General features: G+C 32.6%; 1 protein-coding gene across 8 annotated transcripts in view; it reads left to right on the top strand.

The window, feature by feature from the left end:
* The window catches only part of LOC130449337 (uncharacterized protein CG43867), a 297,480-nt gene extending 275,610 nt beyond the window's left edge, over positions 1-21,870 (top strand). For 4 of the 8 annotated variants that reach the window (XM_056787092.1, XM_056787090.1, XM_056787093.1 and 1 more), the window contains 15 exons: positions 2,124-2,429; positions 2,487-2,828; positions 3,603-3,791; positions 3,922-4,036; positions 5,261-5,437; positions 6,341-6,564; positions 7,362-7,538; positions 7,965-8,126; positions 9,113-9,331; positions 9,853-10,083; positions 14,930-15,287; positions 15,538-15,901; positions 16,240-16,599; positions 16,721-16,877; positions 17,767-21,864. In XM_056787092.1, coding sequence (XP_056643070.1) covers positions 2,133-2,429; positions 2,487-2,828; positions 3,603-3,791; positions 3,922-4,036; positions 5,261-5,437; positions 6,341-6,564; positions 7,362-7,538; positions 7,965-8,126; positions 9,113-9,331; positions 9,853-10,083; positions 14,930-15,287; positions 15,538-15,901; positions 16,240-16,599; positions 16,721-16,877; positions 17,767-18,216 — 3,822 coding nt within the window. In that variant the 5' untranslated portion in view covers positions 2,124-2,132 and the 3' untranslated portion in view covers positions 18,217-21,864. Of the gene's footprint in view, positions 1-2,123; positions 2,430-2,486; positions 2,829-3,602; positions 3,792-3,921; positions 4,037-5,260; positions 5,438-6,340; positions 6,565-7,361; positions 7,539-7,964; positions 8,127-9,112; positions 9,332-9,852; positions 10,084-14,929; positions 15,288-15,537; positions 15,902-16,239; positions 16,600-16,720; positions 16,878-17,766 lie in introns of all 8 variants that reach the window. The other 4 variants (XM_056787086.1, XM_056787087.1, XM_056787089.1 and 1 more) reach the window with 4 other exon arrangements.
* Positions 21,871-26,679: the final 4,809 nt, after the last annotated feature.

Below are 26,679 nucleotides of genomic sequence, written 5' to 3'. Positions count from 1 at the left end.
TTTTATAATACTAAATCTCCGTATCAATTCAAAAAAAAACAATTCTGTGAAATTATATTTTGATCATATGAAACCTTAACATTGAATTTATCTCAACACAAGTTTAATCTAGAGAATCTTCTGCAATAAAAAGAAATGATTTAAAAATAATAGCTTCCTTCCCTCCTCCACCATATCCCGAAATAGTTGTCTACGGTCGTTAAGTGCTCATAGTAGGAAAGTGTTGTAACGCTGAAGATGGCTTCAGTAAAAATAGAAATGTTATTTCTAATTTCTTTAAGTGCTGTTGTGGCTGATGTCTTCCGAAAGAGGGTGACAACTGATCGGTTATGTCGAAAGCGATGCCGGATGAGGCATAACATATCTGTTCACAATTATAAAAATTACTTTGAAAATTCAAAATTGTTACGAGAAAATATTCGAAAATTATTATACTTTATCTGTGTTTGATGTCCTTATAGATATTTTTCACCGAATAAATTGCTGATTTTTTACTTAATTTGCGTATATTTAGAAACAACTTCGAGTTTGGAACATGAGATATATGTATAGTGGTACGAACGATTTAAAGTGAGTGAGTTAGGGTCGAAGTCGTTCGATCTCAAATTCCCAAGGAAAATGTATAAAAAATGAACAAATCTGTTGGTTCAAAGAAGCGATTGAGATGTTGGAACGGTTACGAAATAATGCGTGAAAAAAGAGACTTGAAAAATCTGCCGACGCCATACTACAACTCAATTTTGATAGATTTTTTGTCTATTTGAAATCTTCCTATCTCATGAGCAGATGAAAGCCATTTCGAAGAAGTTTCACATACATTGTCATATCAAATTTGACTGGTACTTAGATGTTTTTGAGTACCATTTCTCAATTTGTATGTTTGTTTATGATGCCAAAAGTTTGTCTGACGATATGAAATTGAGATAGAAGTTGTGATGGTCGGAAAGTCGTTTCCTGCTGCGATATGAAAATGAACATTCACTGCAGACAATGGCAGACCGCATATAGTTTGGATTACGATGGAAATGTTGAACGAATTGGGAAATGGAAACCCTGAAAGACCCTCCATATAGTCCCGATTTGTCGCCATGCGACTATTTTTTATTCACTCTATTAAAAGAGGCACTTGGCGGAATGAGATTCGAGAGCAATGAGGAGTTAGAATACTTTGGGTGCGATTAGGTATCTGACAAATCGAGAAATTTTGACACAAAACAAATCCAAAAGCTTCCGGAGAGGTGGCCAAAGTGTGTAGAGTGTATCGGAGAGAAAAACTGTAAAAAAAATCAACTCTGTAAATTATTAATAAATTTTTATTTAGCAAATTTCCGATTTTACCTTTTTAATGTATGAATATTTAAAAAAAATTTTCGAATTTATTGAGTTGAAACAACTTCCATATTACACAAAATCATACACTATTTTAGTGTTTAGTTATTCAATCAAAATCGACGAGACAGCGAAAAAAGCTATTTACATGACATCTACCCACCGTGTATAACGCATGGAGCTGGACTAAAAGCAATGAACACGCAGTTGTGTCTTAGGCAAAATTTTTTCAAGATCTTTTCGATTTTTTCGCAATCTTTAGAGTCTTTCTGTCAATATATTTTCTAAAAATAGAGTACAAAAGACAAAAAACACACTTTGTTACTAGCTTTGTTACAGAAAATTTGTTAAATCATATTTTAGTACTGAATCTTTTACGCCATTTAAAATTTCAAAAAAGAATCACGTCTACGGGGACTTAAACTGAGCTTAAATCTTACAATATTAAGCAAACTCATCCCTAGGGGTATGGACCGAAATCTGAGTAGACCCTATTAATTTCCTCGGTGTCATTCAAGCAGTTAGGGGAGTGTTTTCAGCACCCCTCATACATGATGTATAGATGTATTGATCTCACTTTGTAATCCTTTCCACAAATTACTCATAAATTTAATTTAAAAGTAAATCGAATACGTTTTTCTACTTAGACTTTATAAGAGCCATTAATACAAAATTAGAAAAAGATAAGAAATTTTATCGAATACTACAATAAATATCTGCTAGAATAGAGGAAAAACTAGTTTGATGAATCCACAAGACGAGCTCGATTAAAACTAAATATTTATTTTATTAAGGTACGAATAATGGAACAGAAGCTGGCGTGGTCTGTGCAGAGTGACGCCAACAGCGCCCAGATCAACCGGCTAGAAGGAGAAGTTGAAGAACAAAGACAGCTGAGGTTACACGACGCTAAACAAGTCGAAGCTAAAGCTGCTCGAATCAAAGAGTGGGTAACAAATAAACTGAAAGAATTAGAAATACAGAACCAAACCCTGCGGGAACAAAACATCAAATGCAATCAACAGTTGGAATTGCTACGAAATCATCTTGCCTTAACCGAAAGGAGAAGATCAGAAAGTAGTTCGCCGGAAGGAAGACAAGTTAATAATAAATTCAACCGTATTTTAACTATTTTTATCTTTATTATTGTTTTCTAGTTTCCTCCGACGACAAGCAGTTCGCTAACTCAAAAACATCGAAGACATCAATCGGTGTGTCTTTCAACTAACACCAATTTCGAACCTGTGATACCTAGTACTCTTGTAACTTCCGTCAACTTCGGTACTAGTACTTCCAGTATGGATCCTTTTACCGACGAATTACGAGCAGCTGTAGATAATCTTAGTATAGGAAGAATACCTAGTAGTAGTGCCAGTGATCCCGACATAGCACACGACTATGCTGAAATTTATACGCCTAGCAGAGAAAAAGTTACGTGGCCTAGAGCACCGACACCGCCTCTTCATAGGTTTCCAAGCTGGGAGGACCGAATATATCAGGTAACCATCTTTATGCCCAATAATCTGATGGGGATAGGGATATCTAGAGTAGGAAAGCCACATCAGTCGGTTTGTATATATACTTAATTTAGTAACGATGAATAAGAGGAGTGTTTCTATCTCTGATGAGCAACGCATAATAAATTCCTCTGGGAAACGTGATATTGAACAAAATTTACCGTAGACTGCTAGGTCATAAATGTAACGCGGATAAAGGGCATTCCCGTCGTCTTTGCACCAGTGTTTTTTTGGGATTGGAAGGGTATCCTGATGCTAGATTCCTTACATGGTCGTCAGACCATTAACACAACCTACCACTGCGGCCCAAAGGATCAAATTGAGCTTCAATATCAACGCAAAAGACGAGATTGCTACTCCACGACATCACCAAGCCTCACACCAGCATAAACTAGTGGAAATCAACTGGAAAACACTTTGATCATCCATCTTATAGTACAGACTTATTGTGATTTGATTTTCATACGATTGAGGATCTCAAAGAAGGACTTGGAGGCAAGAGATTAAGTGCGGAACTGGTTATAGGCTCGTCCAACTTTACACATCTAGAACGGAATGAAAAAATTATGACACCGTTGAGAAAATGTTTATTATGTAGAATTTGTTTATACAAAAACTGTTATATATATAAAAAAAGAAAAAAGTTGAGTTCTAGATGTAGTAATGGATCTGGAAAAGCGGAAATGTTGTCATACTCTAATGATTTCATAATATTTATTTGGCGAATGATATTATTAACATTTGTACTATTATTAGGTAGCTGCCGACGGTCTAACATTAACTGATACCACACCAAGTGATTTAGGGCCTGAACAAGCCGGTTACCAAGATATACCAGTACCTGTTTATGCTACAGTTAAGGGAAGAGCTAGTCAAATTAGATCTATGCCATTTACAGGTGATTCGTCTGACGATTCCAGTGATGGTGAAGGGAATAACACGACGGTAAGTGAATATTATGTTGATAATCATCATCTAAATCAATAAAACATCGATGGATGATATTAGTGAAAATGGAATTGGTCTTCACTGTATCCTATAATAGTCGTTAATTGAAATTCGAATGAATTTGTAGGCTGTCGATGGTACTAATACACATAGTCGAAGCTCGGGGGATACATCAGGATCTAGTCCGGGAAAAAGAACGGCTTCCAGTAGCAGCGGTTCACCAAGCAAAAGTAAAACTAGAGGTACTTGATTTTTTTATTTTGAGAATATAACAAATATTAATTAATAAATTCAGGTTACACAAAATAATAAATTTCATGTAAATCATCTTGTCGCCGCTTTAAAACAATGAAAACGCAAACAAAACTGCCAAAGAAGCTGATGAAATGTTATAAACTGATAATTTAATAACTTTGAAGATTGTTTATGAATGGTTGAGTAATTTTAAAGCGTAAATGGGTCGGTTATGTTCGAGGAATGTTCAGAACGTCCTTCAATTTAAAAAAAAACATGCAAAAAGTCATTCAACGGCAGTTTCCTACGGCATAACAAAGCGTCATGCCATGAGTCACTTTTGATCACCCCTCTCTCTATTCAGATCCTCATTACTAACCAGATTTAATACCATGAGATTTTGAATATTTTTGGATGATTGAAAAATATTTTAAAAGGAAATGTTTTAACACAATTCTGAATAAAACAGTCGAAAAATGATGCTGGTTTTGATTTAAAAGTTAAAATGAGCATTTCTATCCAAGGACAATACTTTCAAGGAGTTTCATTAGAATTTTATGCCATTTTTTGAATAAAATAATTCATCGATCGTTTTTTATTTATACCTTATATAACATGATGCGATATGGCCAGGAAACTATATCAAATCTGCAAATTTAAATGAATTTTCTTTAAATGGTACTAATGCTTGGTGCTGTCCATTGAATTTACAAGAATTATACCAGATGTCACAGGATATAAACCTGTGATATGAATTCGTAGAAGACGTGCAATGGAAGAGCCAACAAGATCGCCTAACTTAGCATCTATAGATTTCTTTCTACGGAAGGATCTGATACTGGAAGGTGTGAAGAGAGAAATATCAATTCTGATAGAAGTTTATTTAATGTTTAATTACAGACTCTATGAAAAATTTAATGAAACAAATTATTTATTAGTATGTTAGTATTTGTTCATGTTTATTTGCCACACACTGGATATTTAAGTCTGTTCTTAAAAAAGTAGAAATTAGATTTTAGAGGTTATGTTGATGGAGTTTAATTCAAAAACTGCCCCATTCTAAAAATTAAGACAAGTATATTTGTGAATTTTGTTTAAAACTGAAAAATTTCTAAATAGTCAAACGTTTCTTGTCTAGTGTAATTGATTGGCAAATATATTAACACCAATATATCATTTGAATTCATATTTAATCCTTAGTTTGATTTTAACCATTAACGATTGACTTGAAGGTGTTTCAGATACTTCCTTCGAATCGGGAATGTCAGATGATTATGCAGTTCCACCGGATGCTCTAAGTTGTGATACTACCAGCTTGGAATCCTCGATGCTTCTTAGAGCTTCTACATATCTAGATAGTCCAAAGAGAATAGAAAGTTTAGAAAAATGTGGATCTCTAGCGAAATTAGGTAAGACGAAACCAAAGATGATTTTATGTGACCTAAAATGTTTGGAATTTTCGACGTTTTTTATGTTCATTTTAGTCATCTAATGTAGCTCAACATTTTATGACAAAAACAACCTATAACTATGAATGTTTCTTTCGCATAAATTGAATAAGCAATTGGCATAGAAGATGGTTTGTTTGGATGGTTCTTGGTGAATACCTAGATGCCTTATCACTCCATCTGTATCAGAACAGACACAAACCGAACTTGCTTTCTATGAAACTCCGATAGGAGTCTAAAGAATGCTATAAGAAAATCAGGTCATAATGCAGAAGACATTCAGAAGTTACAGTCTTTGTCTATACTCAGTGATTGGCCTTTGTAGTTAATTATGATTGCAGTCCACATTTGGTGGCCTGAGAGTAATCGATCTTTGATTTCGATTCCATTCAAGAATCTAGCGACATCCACGAGATGGCAGCGGTGGGGAATGAGTCAACAATGAACACACATACGAAACAGACATTTTTGAACTGTTTTTATTTTCCATGTAAACCAAGTTTAAAATAAATAGTCTTCTTTCAAACAAAATCATCAAAATGATTTGAGGGTTCATCATAGTGACAACAAATGGCGTGTAGTTCCTTCTTCGACTTTTATACACTGAACAAGTGCCAAAATACAACTTACAAATCAGAGTCGAGAAGCACAAATTTGTCTTTGTCATCAACTTTGAACCCAAAATACAGAAATTTATTGTTTGTTTATAAGTATTTATAATACATTTTTAATATTCTCCGTGCATGATAAAATACGTTATGGCACAATTTTTTGTATCGTATAAATTCCAAAATGGCGAGCGAAATTTTTTGAACATCAGTTTCATTTACTTGTGATCGTGTTTGTTGATGAATGTTATTATAGGAGGTAAATTGAAGACGTGGAGAAAAAAATGGTTCGTACTGAAGAACGGCGTACTAACTTATTATAAAAGTCAGAATGATATCAATAGAAAACCTCAAGGTCAAATAATTTTAGATGAAATTTGTAAAATAACGCGTGCCGAAGGATCTAATACATTCGAAATTGATACGGGGAAAAAGACTTATTATTTAACAGCTGATTCCCTAACTGCGATGGAAGATTGGGTAAGTACCATCTCAGATACAGGCCCAATGAGTATTATATCACTGTTGAAATAAAATACTCACACTAACTACTAACTTCTCAGTCATAAATTATAAACATTTTCTCAAAAAATGATAAATATTCTTCAAATAGACATCTTAGTTGATTACTGGTTCTAAAAAAAAGTTAATCCATACCCAGGGAGGTCATCTCTTATCTTCGTTTCTTTACAAACAATTTACTACATATTATACTGACTACTTTCATATATAAGAATGTGAAATAAGCAATGCTGACAACTTTTTTGATCTGAACTATCTCACCACTCCTAACGGGAACCAATAGGATCTGTTAATAATAGTTAAGTGAAACAAATTGTACTTTATTTCATCCTCCATTGAAGTATAGTCCCCTGATTACCTAATTTTTGTCTTATATTGTCTACCAGGATTTAGTTTTTATCGTATGCTTAATATAGCTTTTGTCTACGATAAGATTTAGTATTTAAGGCAGCTTGTACACGGATACTGGATTCTTAATAGTTTTTTTTTTAATTTTCGTTATTACAAACTGATTCTACATTTGGACGTAAAACCTTTGTATACTGTTTAGTTGTTTTATCCCACATATGCTAAACAGAGTCTCATGAATCTGTTGATTTATTTATCCACTTTTTATCCTTTTTCTCTATACAATTTGAATAATCAATTAGAAATCCTGGAATCCTATAATGGACACAGCAAAAAATGAATATTAATGTGCATATTGAGATTAAGTTGATAAATTTATAGTGAATGAACTAATTTTATAATTGTAGGTTAGAATTTTACAAAATGTTCAACGAAGAAATGCAACAAAATTATTATTAAGCAGAGATGAAAATAAACCTATATTACAAGGTGTCCTCAAGAAAGTGAAAAACGGCATTCCTCGAGAATGTTGGTGTGTTTTAATTGGAAAAATGTTTTTGTATTTTAAGAAATCAACAGATCCAGTAAGTAAAAATATTCAATACATTTTGATGGTGAAGGTGAAACGCTTGATACCGGGGCGACACCAAAAGTATAAGACACTAGATATACTTCCTATTTTCATTAAAGTTACACTCAAAAATAATAATCGTCGGTGTTGCAGGTCCTATGCAATTTTCCTTTGACTTAAATAAAGCAAAAATTTTTAAACAAACCTAAAATAATCCAACTCACTTTACCATTAATAAGTTTTTGTGATTATAATCAACAATTCTTTTGGTAAAAACATCAAGCTTCGTTCATTACTTTCGTTAAATATATGTTTAGTATAAATTTCTGAGTAACCTTTTACCATTAGTGGATTCAGTAGTCTCAAGCATTAACGTTTATTTTAAATTTGTAACATCTACTTGCAAAAAAGCGTGAAAATACTGTTCTTTATGTTTCAGACACCACATGGCCAAATAAATATGAGAGATGCCAAAGTTGAAGAAATAGAACATTTATCTGATTCCGATTCAGAAGAACAGGATTCAGATCAACCTAAATTCACAGTAGGAATATTTCCTAATAATCAAGCTCCTACATATCTACATTTTACTGGTAAACAGGTTAGTGTAAATTATAGTATTTCCCATAAAACGACTAATAAGATTATAACCATATAATATTATTGGGAAAGAACAGAAAAACATTCTCCAATTAGTCATGATAATTTATAATCTTATGAATTAACTAATTCTAACACTAAAAGAAGCTGCTAAACAAGCCCCACTTATGAAATTAAAAAGATAAATATACGTATTGAAATTAAACACTTGATAATAGACAAACTTAAAGATAGAACGAAATGTATCAAAGCCACAATCCAACGGATAAAACTCATTAATCAACAAACTGGGAAGAAAAATAAGAGAATCCCAAACCGCTCCATTCCACCACTATGTTATAAATCTCTACTGTTTGAAAATTCTGTAAGGCGCTTAATCAAATTAACCACTACAAACCCCGCTTTCGAAAACAAACATCCACTCCCGGATCCTGGGCAAAGAACAACGACAAGATGGCGGATTTACACTTTACTGAAGTTTTCACACCTAATTATTATATATATGACCAAGACATAATGAAATATCTACTCACAACTACGACATTGAAGAGCTGACAGAGCTGTTGACTCCTAAGCAAAATAAAAAAGGAAAATGTCGTTTAAATAACAAAAAATCGCCAGACCCTGATCAAATAAGAGCAAAGATACTCTCCAAAAAAGATATCATAATGCTAAACTATTTATTTAATGGTGTACTTGGACTTCAGTCATAGCCCAAATAACTAAAAATGGCAGACATTATAGCGGTTCTCAAGCCAAATCCATTTATCCTCCTACCGACCCATTAGTACTTTGTCCTAATTCGAAACTCCGAATACATTGAATAAATTCGATTCTAAATGAAATTCCTAATCAACAATGTGGTTTCCGCGATTCACACAAAATATTGCCATAAGTTAAGCCTTCGATTAGGTGTGGCACCATCTTTTCAAAATAAAACTTTAACTTCTATCTTACTTTGAATGACCAAGAAAAATTTTGTTTTAGGAAAAAGATGCGTGGTTGTATCACTTAACAGTTGCAAGCGGAGGTGGACCGAGCACGGGCACTCAATACGAACAACTCGTACACAAATTGATGGAGGTTGATGGTGATCCAAATTGTGTCTTATGGAGACATCCTTTATTACTACACGTGCCTTGTACCAAAGATGGAGCCGTTCCATCTTATTTTCCACTAACAAGTTTACCGACCGAAGCCCTTCAAGTAAGAATTGTTTGTTATTTTTGAAATTTTTTTATTAATATACATATAAAAATCATTGGGTATCATATTATCTTAAAACTGGTCGATTTTAGAGTCTCAAAGTTCTAGATACTCATACAATGTGTAAACTTGATTGTTTTGTCTTGAATCGCAGCTATTTTCCTCAAGCTTCTTTAAATATATCAAATTTTCGTCTTTCTCAATCCTTTCACGGAAATGGTGATGCTTGAAAAATATTAATAACAATAAAAATTTATGACAAGATTTAAGACCAGTGCAACATCGGGACAAATTTAATAAAATTATGATAACTAAAAAATGTTTTGTTCTAATGTTCAATTAATGTTATGCTTTTTCAGGATGTCTGCAGTTATTCATGGGTTATGACCCTAATTTAGTATCTATTTGACTCGTGCATTGTTGTCAGTTTCAAAGATCAGAATATTTATCAATTTCATAAACTTATGAATACTAAAATATGGTTTGGTCTGATGTTTAATAAATGCTGTTCTGTTTTTTAGGCTGAGGCTATAAAATTGTTCAAATGCCTGCAGTTGTTCATGTCGGCAGCCGTAGATCAAGCTGGTATAGACTACCATGTAGTACTTGCTCAAAATGCATTACAACAATGCTTAGATATGCCAGAATTACAATCCGAATTGATTTGCGCTTTGGTAAAACAGACCAGTAAGAGTGCGCCTTTACCTAAACTAGGAGTCCAGGTATCCACTCAAAAATTGTTAAAAAAGAGCGTAAGTGTGCTTGGTTTATTTGGTTTTTATATTTGATTTGAAAATGTCTTCATTGTTGTCTAAACTATTATATATTCAACAATCAAGACTTTTTGTTATGTAGATCTTTGAATAAATATTTTTGTAATGAATAATTTATGTCTATAATACAATAATCATTATTAGGAATTTTTCAATAGAACAAACACCATAGTGATTCAAATAAAAAATATTATATATGGAATTATTTATTAAACTGTAACCTTATAGTCCCCAGCTGGAGATTATTCTCAAGAAAGTATGTAAACCCATCGTCTGATGAGGTTTAGCTTTCAAAGTTAACATTGGCTATTCCAATGTTCCTGTTTACATCTAGTAATATTTTATTAAATAGTCTTTATCTCCAAGTGAGCTTCGTTTTAAATTAAATACTCTCAAGTTTCCTATTCAACTGAAGACTATTACTATTTGTGGTAAAAAATTACATTGACTTCTTAAAAACCAAACCACAGATTAATTTAACTAATAATTTTTACCTTTATGTTATTTGGGGGCCCCAGCACATACGCGCAACTATCCCTACAAATTTAAGGGATTAATCATTCATAATATTATCTAACCATTGATTAATAAATTATTATTCACCCAATACAACGATTATTTTTTGTATTTTTGGAAAATTAGGTACTGATATTTTTAACATTTGTTTTATATGAAAATGTTTCTACCCCTTATTGATTTATCAACATATTTCGTCCTTGATGATAATTTCTGACCTTTTACTCAAAATTATTTGTCAATTGAAGTATACCATTAATCTCAAAACTATAAAAAAGTGATATTTTATTATGAGATCTACTTTATATTTAGTTTTTACTAACATGCTCGGTGCTTTTGTTCGGCACGTATTATTTGATAAAAATTTTATCAATAAGGTTTGTATGACAAATATTTTATTTAGTTTTAATCGCCTTTGGGATAAGTAAAGTTTAATTTGTTCAAACAATCATAATGATATCTACTTTTTTGCTCATAACAACGCAACTTCAATTATAATTTCTTAGATTTTTCATTTTTACCGAAATTACAAGGACTAACTGATAGTTGAATTTGGAACTTAAATAAACTAGTACAAAATGAAAACAAACAGTACAGACCATTAGAGAACGGAATTGTACTAATCAGATTCAAAATATCGAAAATGCCCTTTTATATTTATATCTTTCAACCCTTTTTGACGAAGTGCTACAAAAAAAATGAAGGAATAAAATAATGTTCATCCAAGCAAAGCATTTTGAAGAAATCATTCAAGGTTAAAATATAGATATATCTGTATATTCAAGTCTCAAGTTTTTCGATGTTTTTGGAATATTGTAAATTTTCTTCAGAAACTACACTCCAGAATAAATTCACTGGAAGTATTTGGAGAAGCATGAACCACTGATGTGCTCTGTAGATTCTTTGAAGGACTCAAAACTTGCTCTATTCGCAGATCCAATACATGGACAACTAAGTTACAGAGCAGAGGATGTTCCCAGGCTATTAACAAGTTCTCTGTCATTTTATATTTCAAAATACTGTCCTTTGGAAAAAATGACAGTAATTGATCCTTTTTTCTTCTATCAGGAATTATAAAAATCTAATGGTAGTCCGTCCGGCTGGTCTATCCGGCCGATTTCCTTCTTTTTTTTTGACCGCCGTATTTATGCCTAGATTTGTCATCAACCATTCGAAGTCATTCTAATATGAGTGAATTGGTTTTAAATTTTTTTCGAGATGTTTCTCTCCACTCACTGCTGCATATTTTGAGTTCTAATTGAGGTTAGTTCTTCGTTCTGATTTAAGAACACTCAGTATATCAAGCCCTTCAGATCTAATATGAGTGAATTGGTTGAATCTGAGTTGAGTTAAGCGAGGACGTTTAACTTTTAAATGTTTCTGAGATGTTTCTCCACTCACTGCTCCATATTTTGAGTTCTAATTGAGGTTAGCTGTTCGTTTTAGACTAATTACACTCAGTATATCAAGCCCTTTCATTTGAGATCTAATATGAGTGAATTGGTTGAGTCTGAGTTGATTTAAGCGAGGACGTTCAACTTTTAAATGTTTCTGAGATGTTTCTCCACTCACTGCTGCATATTTCGAGTTCTAATTGACGAAAGTTGTTCGTTTTGGTCTAAGAACACTCAGTAAATGAAGCCCTTTCATTTGAGATCTAATCTGAGTGAATTGGTTGAGTCTGAGGAGAGTTAATTGCGTACATCCAACATAATGGCTGATTTTTTGACTGTGTCCCGATACTGTGGGATACGTGTGACACCGTGTATATATATTGAAAATATCCTCTTCAAATTTAAAATTTTAGTTGAGTCTTGTGATACAGTGAAATTTTTTTCGTTCTCTACTTAAAACTGTTTTGATTTTGAATGTTATGTCAAAAATCAACAACATAAACTTCTCTGTAGAAGGAATTTGATACTGAATTTATTCAATTTTGATGTTCCACACTGTATATATTCTACTATTCGCATTTTTACAAGATAATACCAAAGATAATGTTACATTGTTTGTTTAAATATTAATTTCATTAAATTGTATCATGTTATGAACATTTTAACTTTACTTTAACATCATTTAAGTATAATATTTAAATCATACAGTAGTTAATGCTTAATTATTCTAATCATTACTGTAAATATTGAATTTGACCTTTCTGCATGCTTTCTAACTTCACATTTACTTCATATTTGGTGTTTTCCCCTCTGCAACTGATGAGACTGTTGGTGTTTCCTTTTTTTTTCTCATTTTCTTTACGTACCTAATGAATCTTGTTCATTTTTTTAAATAGTTTAGAATAGATTTTGCCTGTGTATGTACTATTTTTTATCTTACTACTTCAGAAACCTACTTTTTAGACTGTAGATTGATTTATCTTCTCATAAAAAACTTCAAATAGTTCCACTATGAAACAGTTTTCACACCAAAAATAATAACTACTCGATTTTTTCCGTTCAAATAGTTTATTTCGTAAGCAAACACTTTGAACAACTCTACTGTTAAGTAGATATCATTAATATGACAGAAAAATCATTTCTTTTATTTCTGTTATAAATTTATTTCTGTCTACTGGTTTGCAAACTAGTATTTTCAATTTTTTTCCCATTCCTACTCCTTAGGATCTCTTATGTTATCAGAATATTCATACTGAAGACACCACTTCAACAATAATCACAAGTTTCTCATTTTTTTGTGGTAAAAAATTATTTCTTCTTCCATTGTTTCCTTTTCTCAGAATTGATGTACTCAATTTTTTATACATTCAAAAATTACATTGTAGCTATTCTTAAAAACAAGTCTGGTTCTAAATTCAACATTATACAAACTCACACACACTCACTATGACTAATTTCATGTCACGATTCTTCAGATCTTTTTTATAAATCATGCACAGAAACAAATCATACAAATATCACTTTTCGCTTAATTATTTATAATTCATAATCATCTCAAATCAACAAAAATAGTAATTAAAGATCGCGTATAATTTATATTTTCGTATTTTATTGTAAAATTGACAAGCCTTTTATATCTTGATAGGATAGAGTCAATTTTTAATTTGTAAGCTACTGTTTTGGAAATTTATCTCACCTCCTATTTCCAGATTTTTTCGACTTTCTCTGAAAATACTTTCTCAAGGATCTTTATCGAGTGAGATTCTAAATAGTTAAACGTTAGTTTATCGTTTTCGAGACCGTAGAATCCATTTATCGAGGTCTAAGTTTTTAGTGTTTCATGGGTGCCTTTCTCTTGTGATGTGGTCCATGACTCGTACATTTCTTACACTACTCCTTCATATAGTCGGAGCTGTTCATCCTATAAAACCTTTCACGAACTTGTTGAAGGGTTTTCTTCACTCTCAGATGACCTCCCGATAGACTAACATGTAACTTCTTCAGTACCCCGGTTATTTTCGTTCTTGGAATGATTAGCTGTCTTCTCTTCTCGGAACCATCATCTTTCTCAAGGATTCTTTGTAAAAGGTCTTCTTCCAGGACAAGGGAGTCCTACTGAGCCGAATATGCCTTTAATGCCGGTGAAAATCTTGACACTTCTTTCACTTGACACTCACTTTAGGTGAGGATCATTCTCCTGATCTCATTGATCATTCCTCGATGACTACTGTAGTTCTGGAAACTACGGCTTCCTTCGATTTGGCTTTATTACAGTGGGAGCAGTCTGTTGGACACGGTCATCTAGATAGGGAGTAGGCTCGATATTGGATATAAAAATTACACTCTTGAAGGCGTTCAATCCATCTAGGAATCTGGCTTTCGAGATTCTTGAACTGCATTAACAGCTTGAGTGCTGCAGGGTCAATCCTTCCATAAAGATATTGGTGAAAGTTTTCCACAGACTTCACTACCATCAAAAGTTCTCTTTGCGTGGCGTAGTAGGTCCGTTTCTGGTTTCGAGAGAACTTTACTGAAGTATCCTAGAACTCTTTGGATCTGTGAGAGCACTCCCCCAATCCCTACGTTGCTTACATCCGTGTACAGAATAAATTTCTTTCTGGTATTTGATATCAAAATATTATATTGGCAATATCTCCGAATTTTCTTATGAATCCTCGATCGTAAGTGCAAAGTCCAAGAAAACTTCTTACTTAATGTTCATCGCTATGTTGTGGTTATCGCTGTATGGAGGCAAATTTCGCTGGATCCACAGCTACTCCTTCATTGCTCTACTACACTATCAATGATTCATATATTTTTTACAATAAAATACAAAAACGGCTTCGACCTCCTGTTGAATTAAATCGTTTAAAGTCTTACGGTAGACTTGAAAGAAACACCAATACTCTTTTCAGCAACTGCTGCTTTGCGCAACGCAAAGCCTATTTACCTGCGAAACGAACACTCCGAGCATAAATAGCACCATCTCTGATCAACAAATCGCCTTGTCAAATCTACAGGCATCGCAAGAAGAAAAATATAAGGAACATAAAGATTGTTACAAAGAACATAAAGATCCCAAAGGACCACCTATTTATACACTCCTGCAAGGCTGGCAACTTTTAGCGTTAGCAGTAAGTTTATTCGTACCGAAGAATTCCATGTTATTGTGGTTTTTAAAATTACATCTACAAAGGAATGCTGAAAATAGAACCGAATGCGGAAAATATGCGGCGTATTGCGAACGAGCGCTCGAAAGAACCATTATGGCAGGTAAGAAACAGATATTTGTTAAATATTTCACTCACACTGTATATTTTTATACAATAATATCGATTTTATTTACAAATAAAAAATATATGGCAGGAATTGAACAATTTGTTTAAACCAATATATAAGCTAGAAGTATGTAAAGTTCCCCATGAATCACCCCTGTACATATAGTAATCCAGAGGTCCAATTTCAACCCACTCTTCACGGGGTTTCCATTAGAACTCAAAGTCTGAATTGATACCGTTTGTAGGTGGTCGCGAATTGAAACCATCAAGAATGGAAGTACTCAGTATACTTTTGAAGAATCCTCAACATCATTCGTTGCCTCATTCGATGCCCGTTCATCTGGCCAACGGAACGTATCGCATTATAAGTTTTGATGGTTCAACTTCTATAAAGGAATTTCAAGATTGTTTAGTACAAGACATCGGTTGTCGCACTAATAACGGTTTCGCAATTTTTAGCGACGATCCAATCGAAAAAGATTTGGAACATACGCTAGATCCGAATGCGAAATTGTGTGATTTAATATCGAAATGGGAGATTGCTCTGAGAGAAAAAGGACTGGGAAAATTCGAAAATAGTAGAGTTATTACGCTGACTTACAAAAATAGGTTCGTATTGTTTTTATTTTTTTTTTTAAATTAATCAAAATCATCGTATATTTTCGTATCTCTTATTATTATTTTTGCTTTTCATTCATTCTACTTTATCTACTAACAGACATCAAGTTTTAACGATTTTTTCATATTAATCTGTTACCTTCTTTCTCCCCTTTAATACACTGCTTGTGTAACCAATTCTCTGTCGAATATTCTTGCAGGTTCTTCAAAGAGAACGTCACAGAATATTCGATAATTGGGTTATAATATGGACAACCAATTAAACAACTTATAATATGTCTGTTTTCTTGGTGCGTGAATTTGCATTTGATCCTTTATCTTTTTAATAGACTTTGGTGGAAGAACAGCGCCAAATTAGAAACCGAAAAGGAACGATTACTTCTTTGTTACCAAACCAATAAACAGATTGTAAACGGAAGGTTTCCTGTTACCAGAGAAGCAGCTTTGGAATTTGCTTCATTAATGGCCCAAATGGAAATAGGTGATTGTCCATTAATTTCAAACGAAAGTCCTAGTAACACTTTAAGTCAGCAAGGTGCTTCCAATCATCATAGGGGTCCCAAATCTACAGGAAACGGAACTTTAAGTCCTCCTGGTTCTTTACAACATTGCAGTTCCATACAAAACTCAAGTACTTTGAATACTGCCAACCAAGTATTAAGTGCCATTGATAAGTTTTATCCGCAGAGGTAAATATTTCACCAGTGAACTTTGATAATCTCTTTAGAGTCTGTCACATTATTATATCGACAGTACAGATTTATCAATTCTTCTTCGAACACACTGTTTAATATTCAAAATTTTTTTCAGATATAGGATTCAACTGAGTCCAGAGGGATTTGCAGAACTTCAAACCAAATTAATAGCGAAATGGATAGCTTTGAAAGGAAAAACTCAAGGGGATTGTGTTAGAGCGTATCTTAATTCGACAAGAAAATGGCCATTTTTTGGAGCTACTCTATTCCAGGTTGATATATCATAAATTACTCATTCAATTTAAAACCTTTCTATCCTTGCAGGTATAAATGGTGTGTAGAGTCTAGCTACAACGTACTATCATCTCCAAACTATTATTTTCTATCTATTACTTTCAGTATTTCTTTTCGTTTTTTTGCTATTTTAACTTCTTCATTCTATGGTTTTCTAGGCCTCCCTTCTCGTTTTTTTATCGCTGTTTTTGTTTATAACTATTTTGTCTTCTACCATCTATCTAACATACCCAAACCATCTTAGTTGCAATTTTGCTATCTATAGTTTATTTATATATAATTTCTATCCCAACCATACTCTAATTTTACCTTATCTCTTCCTCAGAAATCTAATCTCCATCTTCGGTATCTTGTTTCTTTGGTTTTTTCATTATAGTCTATATTTCTGCTACAAAAGTGAATATAGAGATGACCACTTTATAAAAAATTTTGTTTTCATTTCTTTCGATATCTCTTTCTTTGTCAGGAAGGGATTTTCAATTCTCCTTTATTTCATCCTCGTTTTTTAACCTAGAAGTTTTTGTTCGTCAACTCCTCTATTTTTTTAAGATCCTCCACAAGTCGTTCCTGTCTATTTGAGAGCCTTCTTAAGATCTATGAAACACAGGTACTTCCTATTTTTTCACCCATTACCCTTACATATAGGGTGCATAATAGTGTAGTGCCTCAAGTTATTTTCTGCATTCACCACGTCCTCTTTTACGCAATCTTTTCCAAGTGCTCTTCATCTGTTGAACATTATCGGTATCTTAGTCCTTCTGGGGGGATAACCAATATTCTTTCTTGATCATTATCTTCTTCTTTTTTTATTTCTTCCAATTATATTGTGACTTTTTGATATTCTGCCACGATGCAATTTTGTTTTAGGCGAGGTTACGTCAACCAGATTCACCTATGAGTTGGTTGGCGGTAAACGAAGATGCAGTAACGGTCCTAGATCTGGCAACGATGCAACAACGTGTCAAATACCCTTATACGAACGTTCTCACTTTCGGCGGTTGTCAAGAAGATTTTATGTTGGTTGTTACACAAAACGATCAACAACCTTCGCAAAAATTGATATTTTCATTAAGTAAACCGAAAATATTAGAATTGACTTTATTAATAGCGGATTATATGAATTTATTGATCAACAACCCCGGTACTCCGCTGTTAGGAACGCTCAGCAGAGGTACGATGGTATCAGTTAATCAATCGATCATTAGTCAAACAATAGCGAATCAAAGTCAACCGGATATTTTGAAATCGACTCCCGATCACGGCGTTCAAAGATCGGATTCCAAACGTAGGACCCACGTCGATTCTGGCCTAGCGTAAAAATAATTGCGATTTAATTTGAAATGTGATTTTAAAGTTTCTTTCATTATATTTTGCCATAAAAGCGTTTGGATAATGTATATATAGCGAGATATTTATTATGAGCGAGTTGTAAATAAAAATTTGTTATTATTTGTTCGAGTTCGAGGCCATTTTTATCTAGCATCTCAATGTACAACATAAAAGTTTGCTATATTACTAACTGAAAAAATACTCCCAATATTCTCCAAAATTCTACTTTCATTATTTAAAAATGAAAACAATTACAGCTTGTTTTCCGTAAAATATTTCTTCACTTAATCACAGCTGAGATAATAGAGTAATTTTTTATGTTGAGCCAGTGATATGCTGCCCTTCTTAAAGAAGGAAAATGTGTTGATGTAAAAAGTTGAACTGAAGACATTGTTTACTACTATCACTAACTGACATTCACAATTACACTATTTGGTCCTTCGAACCTCACGATCCGGCTCGAAAGACCAGACAGTGTAATTTTGATTGTCAGTGTAGTTGTAGTGAACAGTATGTTTAATTTTAATATGACCAATACATCCATAAATTCGCACCCAGAGAAAAATTCTGTTTCTGTAAATTACTCCAACTTAATAGGTTCTGATATTAGTTCAGGAAACTTTCTTAACAAAATAGAATTTTGAACTAAAATTTTAAATAAGTGATCGACAATATTCTCTTTTTTCATACCTGAATTTATGACTATTTTCAACAACAACTTTCTTATCGGGTATTGCTTTTATAGCCAGTTTTGGACCGTCAAAAGTTCTTCTTCTCTACATACCATTCCGAGCGTCAAAGTATTACTTGTCCTGGTCTCCGATGGTACGAACCGGTTTTATTATGTTGCTGATGCTGGAATGATGTCTTCCTAACAAACCAGCAACATATCGAATTGAATATCCTTCATTCAGGACAGTCGATGCTCGCACTGCCTCCTCCCTTATCAAAGGTAAACTCTCTGTCTCTGAAGACGAAAATTTGGTTATCGAAACGCGCGTTAGACAGTATTTAGTATAACAGAATATGTAGAAAAATATGAGTGGTGCTTTAATTTTCTCCAGTTTAGTTTGTGATTAACAACTTCTACAAACTGTATCTTTTCTATTATTTAGTATCTACAGCTGGCGTCAATTTGTTTGTCTATGTGGAAAAAATAGAATTCCAATCTTATTTATGTTTCTAAAATGCTCAACCCCATTTCTAATAATAAAAAAATTGAAACTTTGTTTTCTTTTAATCTTTTTTCCAATATTCTTCTCTCCATGACTACCTTTATACATTTCAGAATTACTTCGAAAGTTTTGTGAAGGAAGTTTCCATATTCGGTGTATATAAATAACAAAAAGAATGGTTTATTTTTATGTAATAATTACCAAAATATAATCAGAGCCACGTAGTCCAGTGCCAAAGGCACATATTGGATCTAAATTCTTGTAAATAGAATAATTAATAAAATACACATTTTAAAAAGAAATAAATTGTGGATTTTTTTTGTATAAAATTTCATTTCGTAACTGTGAAAGCTTAAACTAGTCATGTACAATGAAACCGTTTTGTATGTATCTGAGACAATAGCTACCGGGTATTAGAATATGAGCGTAATTGAAATTTGTAATTAATTGTATGTCAATACACAATCCTTAACTCTTGAAATACTCATTTTCAGTTTTTATACTCATAATAAAATTATCAATATTTTCTTGTAAGTGCTGTGATATAATTTCCTTCATCTTTTCGCTTCCATTTCTTTCGACCATTAATTGTTTTTTTTCAGTATTACTTCTGTCATACTATTTCTTATCCACACTTCCATTGTTCATCTACAGCTTCCCCTAATATCTATTGGACTAATCTATCATCTCCATTAATTTGTTTTATTAGAAGGTTTGTTCTTGGTAGCTGCACTGGCAGATCTAGTTCAGGAAGTGTACACTAAAGCGTTATTTATAGCAGAATCAGCGCTAGTTCACTGTACTGCTTGCACTGAGTCTAGAATCAGTTCAGCCAGTGCAGTGCAAGACAGTACAATAAGTGTAATCTGGAAAGGGTAGCGCTACATCTTCGCCATCGGACGAATTTAAATATCAAAAAGTACTAAATCCTCAAATACATCAATCAAATGCTCCATTGCTCTCTGCACTATATCTTTCTTTGTATCAGATCGAACTAATTCTATACACTCATAAACTAGCCTGCACTGGTCCAGTTCAGTACACTTCTAGTGCAGCTACCAAGAACTAACCTAAAGTTTAAATTTATTTGTCAGCTGTAGATCTTTTTCTTCTTCTCTGTGGTGATGGGTTCAATCCGTAGACTATCAACCAAGTCAAGTTAAATTTTTATGTAATTTGATTTAACTGCCCAAAATTGCGTCAGGCTTACTCATAATCACGACTTTGCAGCTATCCGAAATTATCAAATTTTACAGTTACATAAGCAGACTGCCATAAAACAAGCAATTGAGAATACTGAAATAAAATCTGTTTCTAATGTCTCTTCCTATGCAGCTGCATTCTAATAGTTTATGTCTCAAACTGCCCACTTCTTTGCACATACACATAGGAAAATCGATCACTTCAATTTTGTAAAGTTGCTCTCAATTACTAAAATCTCATTATGTACATCATGGTGATTCTGGTGGTCAAAACCAAGAATTTTGATTAATTTTCTTTTTCAATTTAAATAGATTTTGCAAATTTCAGTCCATTCCTCATTCTAAAGGTGCCTTATGTTTTTTTTTGATGACAGGCAATAAATCTTAATAGTTACATTGAAATTAATATTATTTTCATTAAGACTTTGCTTAGCGTGTTTCCGTGAACACCCATTTGCTTGGCTTCCCATAAACGTTGTCTTGCCATTAGCTATGAGAAGTCGGTATTGGCATCTAGCCTAAATCTTTATTTTTTGTATTGCACTGCTTGAATTCTTTAAAATTAAAACTTCAAGTATTTTCTGTTCTATACTTTTTTTGAAAGCCACAACAATTGCTAGAGTGCATTTGTTGTAATAATGTTTCTGTTTCTAAATCGTCTTGATCCTTAGGTATCTAAAATTTGACACTTTTACTACTTTCAGAATAATTGCTTAATGAATATTTTTCTGCAATCCACACTCGTCTTCAAATGAATTTGTTGGAGTTGAACACGCAGAGCTTTAAACTAAATTTTGTCAAGTTCAAGTTTTTTGGGAAACATTGTTAAATAAAATGGATCCAAAATCGTACAATAATTTTTACCTCTGATATTAATATCGGGAATTTCCTTTTTTTGAAATAGCATCACCTTTGATTATTCAACCGAGAGCTGCAGGTAGTGCTGTTCTAGCGGCCCCCTTATGTTTTCAATTTCTTCTTCTTTTTTTTCTGATTAATTCTACAGCACATTTATCAAATCTATGGCCTATGAGAATAGTCAAAATTTTATGTTGCGCTTATGTTTTTGTAAAAACAGGAGAAAGGGATTGTTAAATTTCTTTATACTGAAAAATACTATTAAATAACTAACTTATTAAATTGTAACAATTGCAATTCTTTGTATTTTCAGTGAAATATTTAAGAAGTGATAATTTTTTAGTATAAACATTTGATACCCAATAAAAACAACTACTTTATTAATAATAAAATATATGATTTAAAAATTGACTTTTTTATTTTCCTTTGTCACCAAAACGAAAATGAAAAAATGGTTTCTATGATTGTTCGTTTACATTTTACTATATAGTGAAGTGAAAACGGAATATACTAAAAAGAAGGTCAACTTGTTATGTAAATCTTGGCAACACAAATTTAGTTCTGCAACCTACCAATAGTGACGCTAGTGGAATAAAAATGTGTCATTACTGTCAATGTCAATATATCATTCGTCATCAATTTCTGAATTTTACATTCGAATACTCCCCTTCAACATATTCCATTGATCGAAGCAGTGCTGGAAGTCTTCTTCGGTGAGCGCCTTTAGGAGCTTTGCCGTTTTTTGCTTTACCGCTTCCATCGACTCAAATCGAGTCACTTTAAAAGCAGATTTTTTTCCAACCTTTCAAGGAAATCTGAGCCTTTCAAGTAAATTTTCAGATTGCATTGATGCAAAGGAAATTAGTAGTAGAAACAAAAATCAGGTTTTTTGTCTGTAGCTGGAACTAGCAAGAACAAATTAAAACCTAGGAAAATGGTAATGTATCAGGTTCATCGAAATACAATAGCCAAAATATTAAAATTGATAAAAAATCTAAAGAATAACAAAGAGCAGTGAAAAACGTTGAAGAAGAGGTGTGAAATTGGAACACTGGTACGTATAGAAGAAAGTTTGAATAATGACACGAAAGAATTCATTTATTCACAGTCAAGAAATATTCGTAGACAATGTACAGGAAAACGATGGACTATATTCTTTCTATGTGCACAAGAAGTCCAATGTTGTATTATTTATCAAATTATTTTCAGTTACCTTCAGTTTCAACAATGAAAGGAATGTTGTCTAGAAAACCTATTGAAACTGATACTATCATGAAACAATTCAAGCTCCAAGTGAATAAAATGGATGAACTTGATTGCCACTGTGTATTTTTCTGTCTACAGACTTTCATTATTAAAAGCATAGAAGTTCTGTTTGAGGATAAGTAGATCTTGGACAACTTGGAAGGAAAAATCAGTTCTTATTTTAAAAGTAATATCATGTCTACTAATTTACTTGAAAATATATGTAAATATTATGTTGAAAAGAAACGTGTCCCAGATCTAGGTTGTTTGTTTTAACGTGAATCCATTAAAGTATGATATCGGAACTGGATGGAAATAAATAACAGAATACAGTAGATATTCTTTGTTGTAAATTTAAATGAACCGCGAAAATAGATTAGTTCTGCCAGGTACCATCGAGAGCACTGGCATCGAAAATCTGCCATGTTGTTTCCACTGAATAACAACTAAGTTTGCATTTCTTCTTAGGCTATGTTCTGTGGAATTAAATTTGTGACGTCAGATGACAGTCTGACAGATTTGGTTGACTCCTTGGGTCATGAGTCATGACATAAACGTACATGTCAATCTAATGGAGTTTTTATTTAGATTTTCTAGTTGATTTTTATACTAGTGAGAAATCGTTCGTTCGTAATAACTATTTAAATGCCTGATTTTGTTTATGCTCAGCCAAATTAATAAATAGAACATTATTTTTTAACAGACATAAATATACAATAAAAAACTATAAAATTGAAGAAAATAGAAGTTGAATTTCTAAAAAAATAACAATAAACAATGAGTTATTTAAAGTATCGTTTCAGACTGTTTTTCATATCGACAGTAAGTCTATTGAACCTATTAGGTTAAAAATATTCAACCCAATTAATAAATACGGTAAATGATGAAATTTCTCAGATCATACGGAAGTTTACTTACAGTTTTTCATATGCCAAAATATTTTTTAGTTGATACAGTACCGTTTAGAATGGTTATTTTTTCTACTTCCTTGTGTGACACAATTAAGTACCTCACAATTAATGTCTAATTATATCAAAATTCAAAAAAATGCTAAATTTTCAATATTCAATACGAAGACAATGAAAATATAAAAACATATTTTCTAATAGTCATTCTATTTCCAAATTCTTGTAAATATCTTTGTTTTTAATCACTTTTTAAATGGTGTGGATTAAACATAAAATTTCTATGAAATGAAATGATTTCGAGAGCTTTATATTTGATGAAAAATTCATGTGAACTATGACGTACGTATAAGATGTTGCCGATGTTAAATTATGGTCTCAACCTACTTTTGATACGGACTATTTATTTACGTTTCATCAATAATTTTCGCTGAAATCTTCTTAAAAAATAATTAAATTGCTTTGAATGATAGTTTCAAAAAAAGATAAAAAAATATTTAGCCATCAATCAAAATTACCTTTGAATTTGGTAAATTATTGAATCAGACTAGATATTCACTATTAAAATGGCTTTCACAACTATAATTTTCTATTTATCGATTTCAAAATAGCTTATGACTTCATTTTAAGATCGGAGTTGTAAGAGTTCAATTAAAAGTAAATTCCAGTATCAAAATTTATTCAAAAAAATCTTAGATAGTGTTTAATCTGTAATATACTAAGAATTTCATTTGTGGAAGAAAATTTGTCATTAGTTTCGGCATCAGTCTTATGGTGGGACGATATGAAAGGAAATCGTATAATCGAACCCAAGAGCAAGATGGAAAACGTTGTACGAATCAAGTTAATCATCGATTTCTAAGAGAACATACTCTCAGGAATAAGAAAATTACCAGCAATATGCTTAAAATTAACTCGAAGATATTGCTTCAAATCGTTTGAAGACGTTAACATGAAGCAGGACCTTTACTTACCAAAAAATATAATTGTTAGATAATACTTTTTGATAGTTTATGACGAAACTGCAATCTCATTGATAGGAAAACGTTATGTTCTCTTAAACTAGAGCCATAAAGCTCCAGATGAATACCTGCGTGTCTGACGAATGCGGGGGGAGTAGCAAATCGCCTCTTGATGGCTATTTGTGCTGCAAGGTCCAGCTGGTGTTAGAATACTTGACTACAGAAATCATTACGCCTATTGGAATTAATCGTCATGTTTATGAGCTGAACAACAGATGATATGTCGCTGGTGTATGCATCATCATGGTGTCATTGATGAAGATTGGACGACCAATAAATGATGATCTTATTGAGCTTGTTCGGAAGCTTTAGGAAAACGGATTGTCACAAAGCGTCTGCTCTTTAAAAAACTGTATGCATTGGTGAATTTCCGGCTAGAACGAGATTCAAACAGGCGTGCTTGTTGAAAATTGATGTATACAGTAATCTGGGATAGGTAGGATAATCTGCTTATTCAATTCCATCGACTTGGTGACACAGTAAACGCTGACAGTTACTGTGGAAAACTGCGGAAATATTGACGTGCCATTTAAAACAATATGCGTGTAATGCTTGTTGAAAAGGGTTTTCTATATACGACGCACAGCAGCTGGGAGTTGTATGGTCGTCAGTTTTGATGTTGCTTCCAGTAGTTTTTTACTTGTACCTCAAGAAACTTCTGTCCTCCCGTGGACGTTTTGGCAACGACGAAGAACTATCGCACGCTGGTTTTATTCACAGGCGACAGATGGCAAGTGACAAGTGACATAATTCTGGTGCTGGATATTCTGTACTTGTTGTTAATAAATATGTTGTTCTTTCCATTTTAAATAGGGAAATTTACTTTTAAGTTGTTTCGTCGTACATTGATAGATAACTTGAGGTAGATCAAGTCGGTAATACAGTGTATACGTTAGGATGTAATGTTGATAGAATTTTTTCAGTTTAAGGAACAGCATTTAACATTTTTTAGAGTTCAAGAACAGATTTAACTAGTACAGAATTTGTTTATTTTCGTTATCTTAATTTCCCTATATTATAATCGTAGTTCCCGTTAAACATGTAAATTAGTAGGTTATTGATATACTACCACTATACGCTTTGAAAATAAAAAGTTCAACTTATCTTTTCATTATGATTCCATTAGTACTTCCTGTTCATTTTTGTGAATAAACTGAAGGAAAATTATAGGTACGTAATGTATTTGTTTTTGTCAATAAGGCTCGATTTTAAATCAAAAGATATTACTTGAAATATGCGCAAATATATGCACGAGTTTTTGGCAAAATATGCTACAATATATGCAAAATGGAACAAAATATCAATAAATTAAATCTTTTTTATTCACCCTCATAATATTAACCTATTTATAAACATGTAAAGTATTAAAAACAAATTTTTATCTATTACAACTATATTTTTCGACATTCTCGATTTCACAAGTTGTACATAAAAAAACTACGTTCTGTATAAACCGAATAGACCAAATTTATTTATCAAAAATTTAAACATACTGTACAATTTTTAGATATTTATAATAGTGAAGGTAATATTTTTTTAAAAATTGAAAATAAAGACGAAAAATTGAGTTATTTCAAGTTGTCACCTAAATTTTGAGGCTATGTGATAAAAGTGTGGATACAAAAGTAGTAGATCTTTTCATTACCTACAACTTTGCTATCTTTTTTTTCTATAGGATTTGTAGTTTTGCTGGAAATCAAGATAAATCGTTTTTTACTATTAAAAACCCAGCCCCTTCCCATTCCCGACGACAGATTGCCGGTAAATTATTTTTCCTTCCATTTTCACTACATTTTCCTCGTTTTCCAATACGAGGATGGTCCCAGAATTACCTTAAACTGGAGATGGAGATAACGGTAGTTGCTTGAAAAATATCACTGTATTAGAAAGTACACAATCTATACAATTTGAAGATGTCTCGTTGTTTAGTATTTCTTTGGCAGCCATCAATAGTGAACGTGAACTGGGTGAGACTGCTCTTTCGTTATCAAAAGTAAAATATTAGATAACAGAGTTTAAACGAGGTTGTATGACCTGCGGAGAC

Source organism: Diorhabda sublineata, chromosome 10, assembly GCF_026230105.1.
Source record: "Diorhabda sublineata isolate icDioSubl1.1 chromosome 10, icDioSubl1.1, whole genome shotgun sequence".
Classification (NCBI taxonomy): Eukaryota; Metazoa; Arthropoda; class Insecta; order Coleoptera; family Chrysomelidae; genus Diorhabda; species Diorhabda sublineata.
Note: the sequence above shows the minus strand (reverse complement) of the source record. Positions and strands in the feature narration are given on the sequence as shown.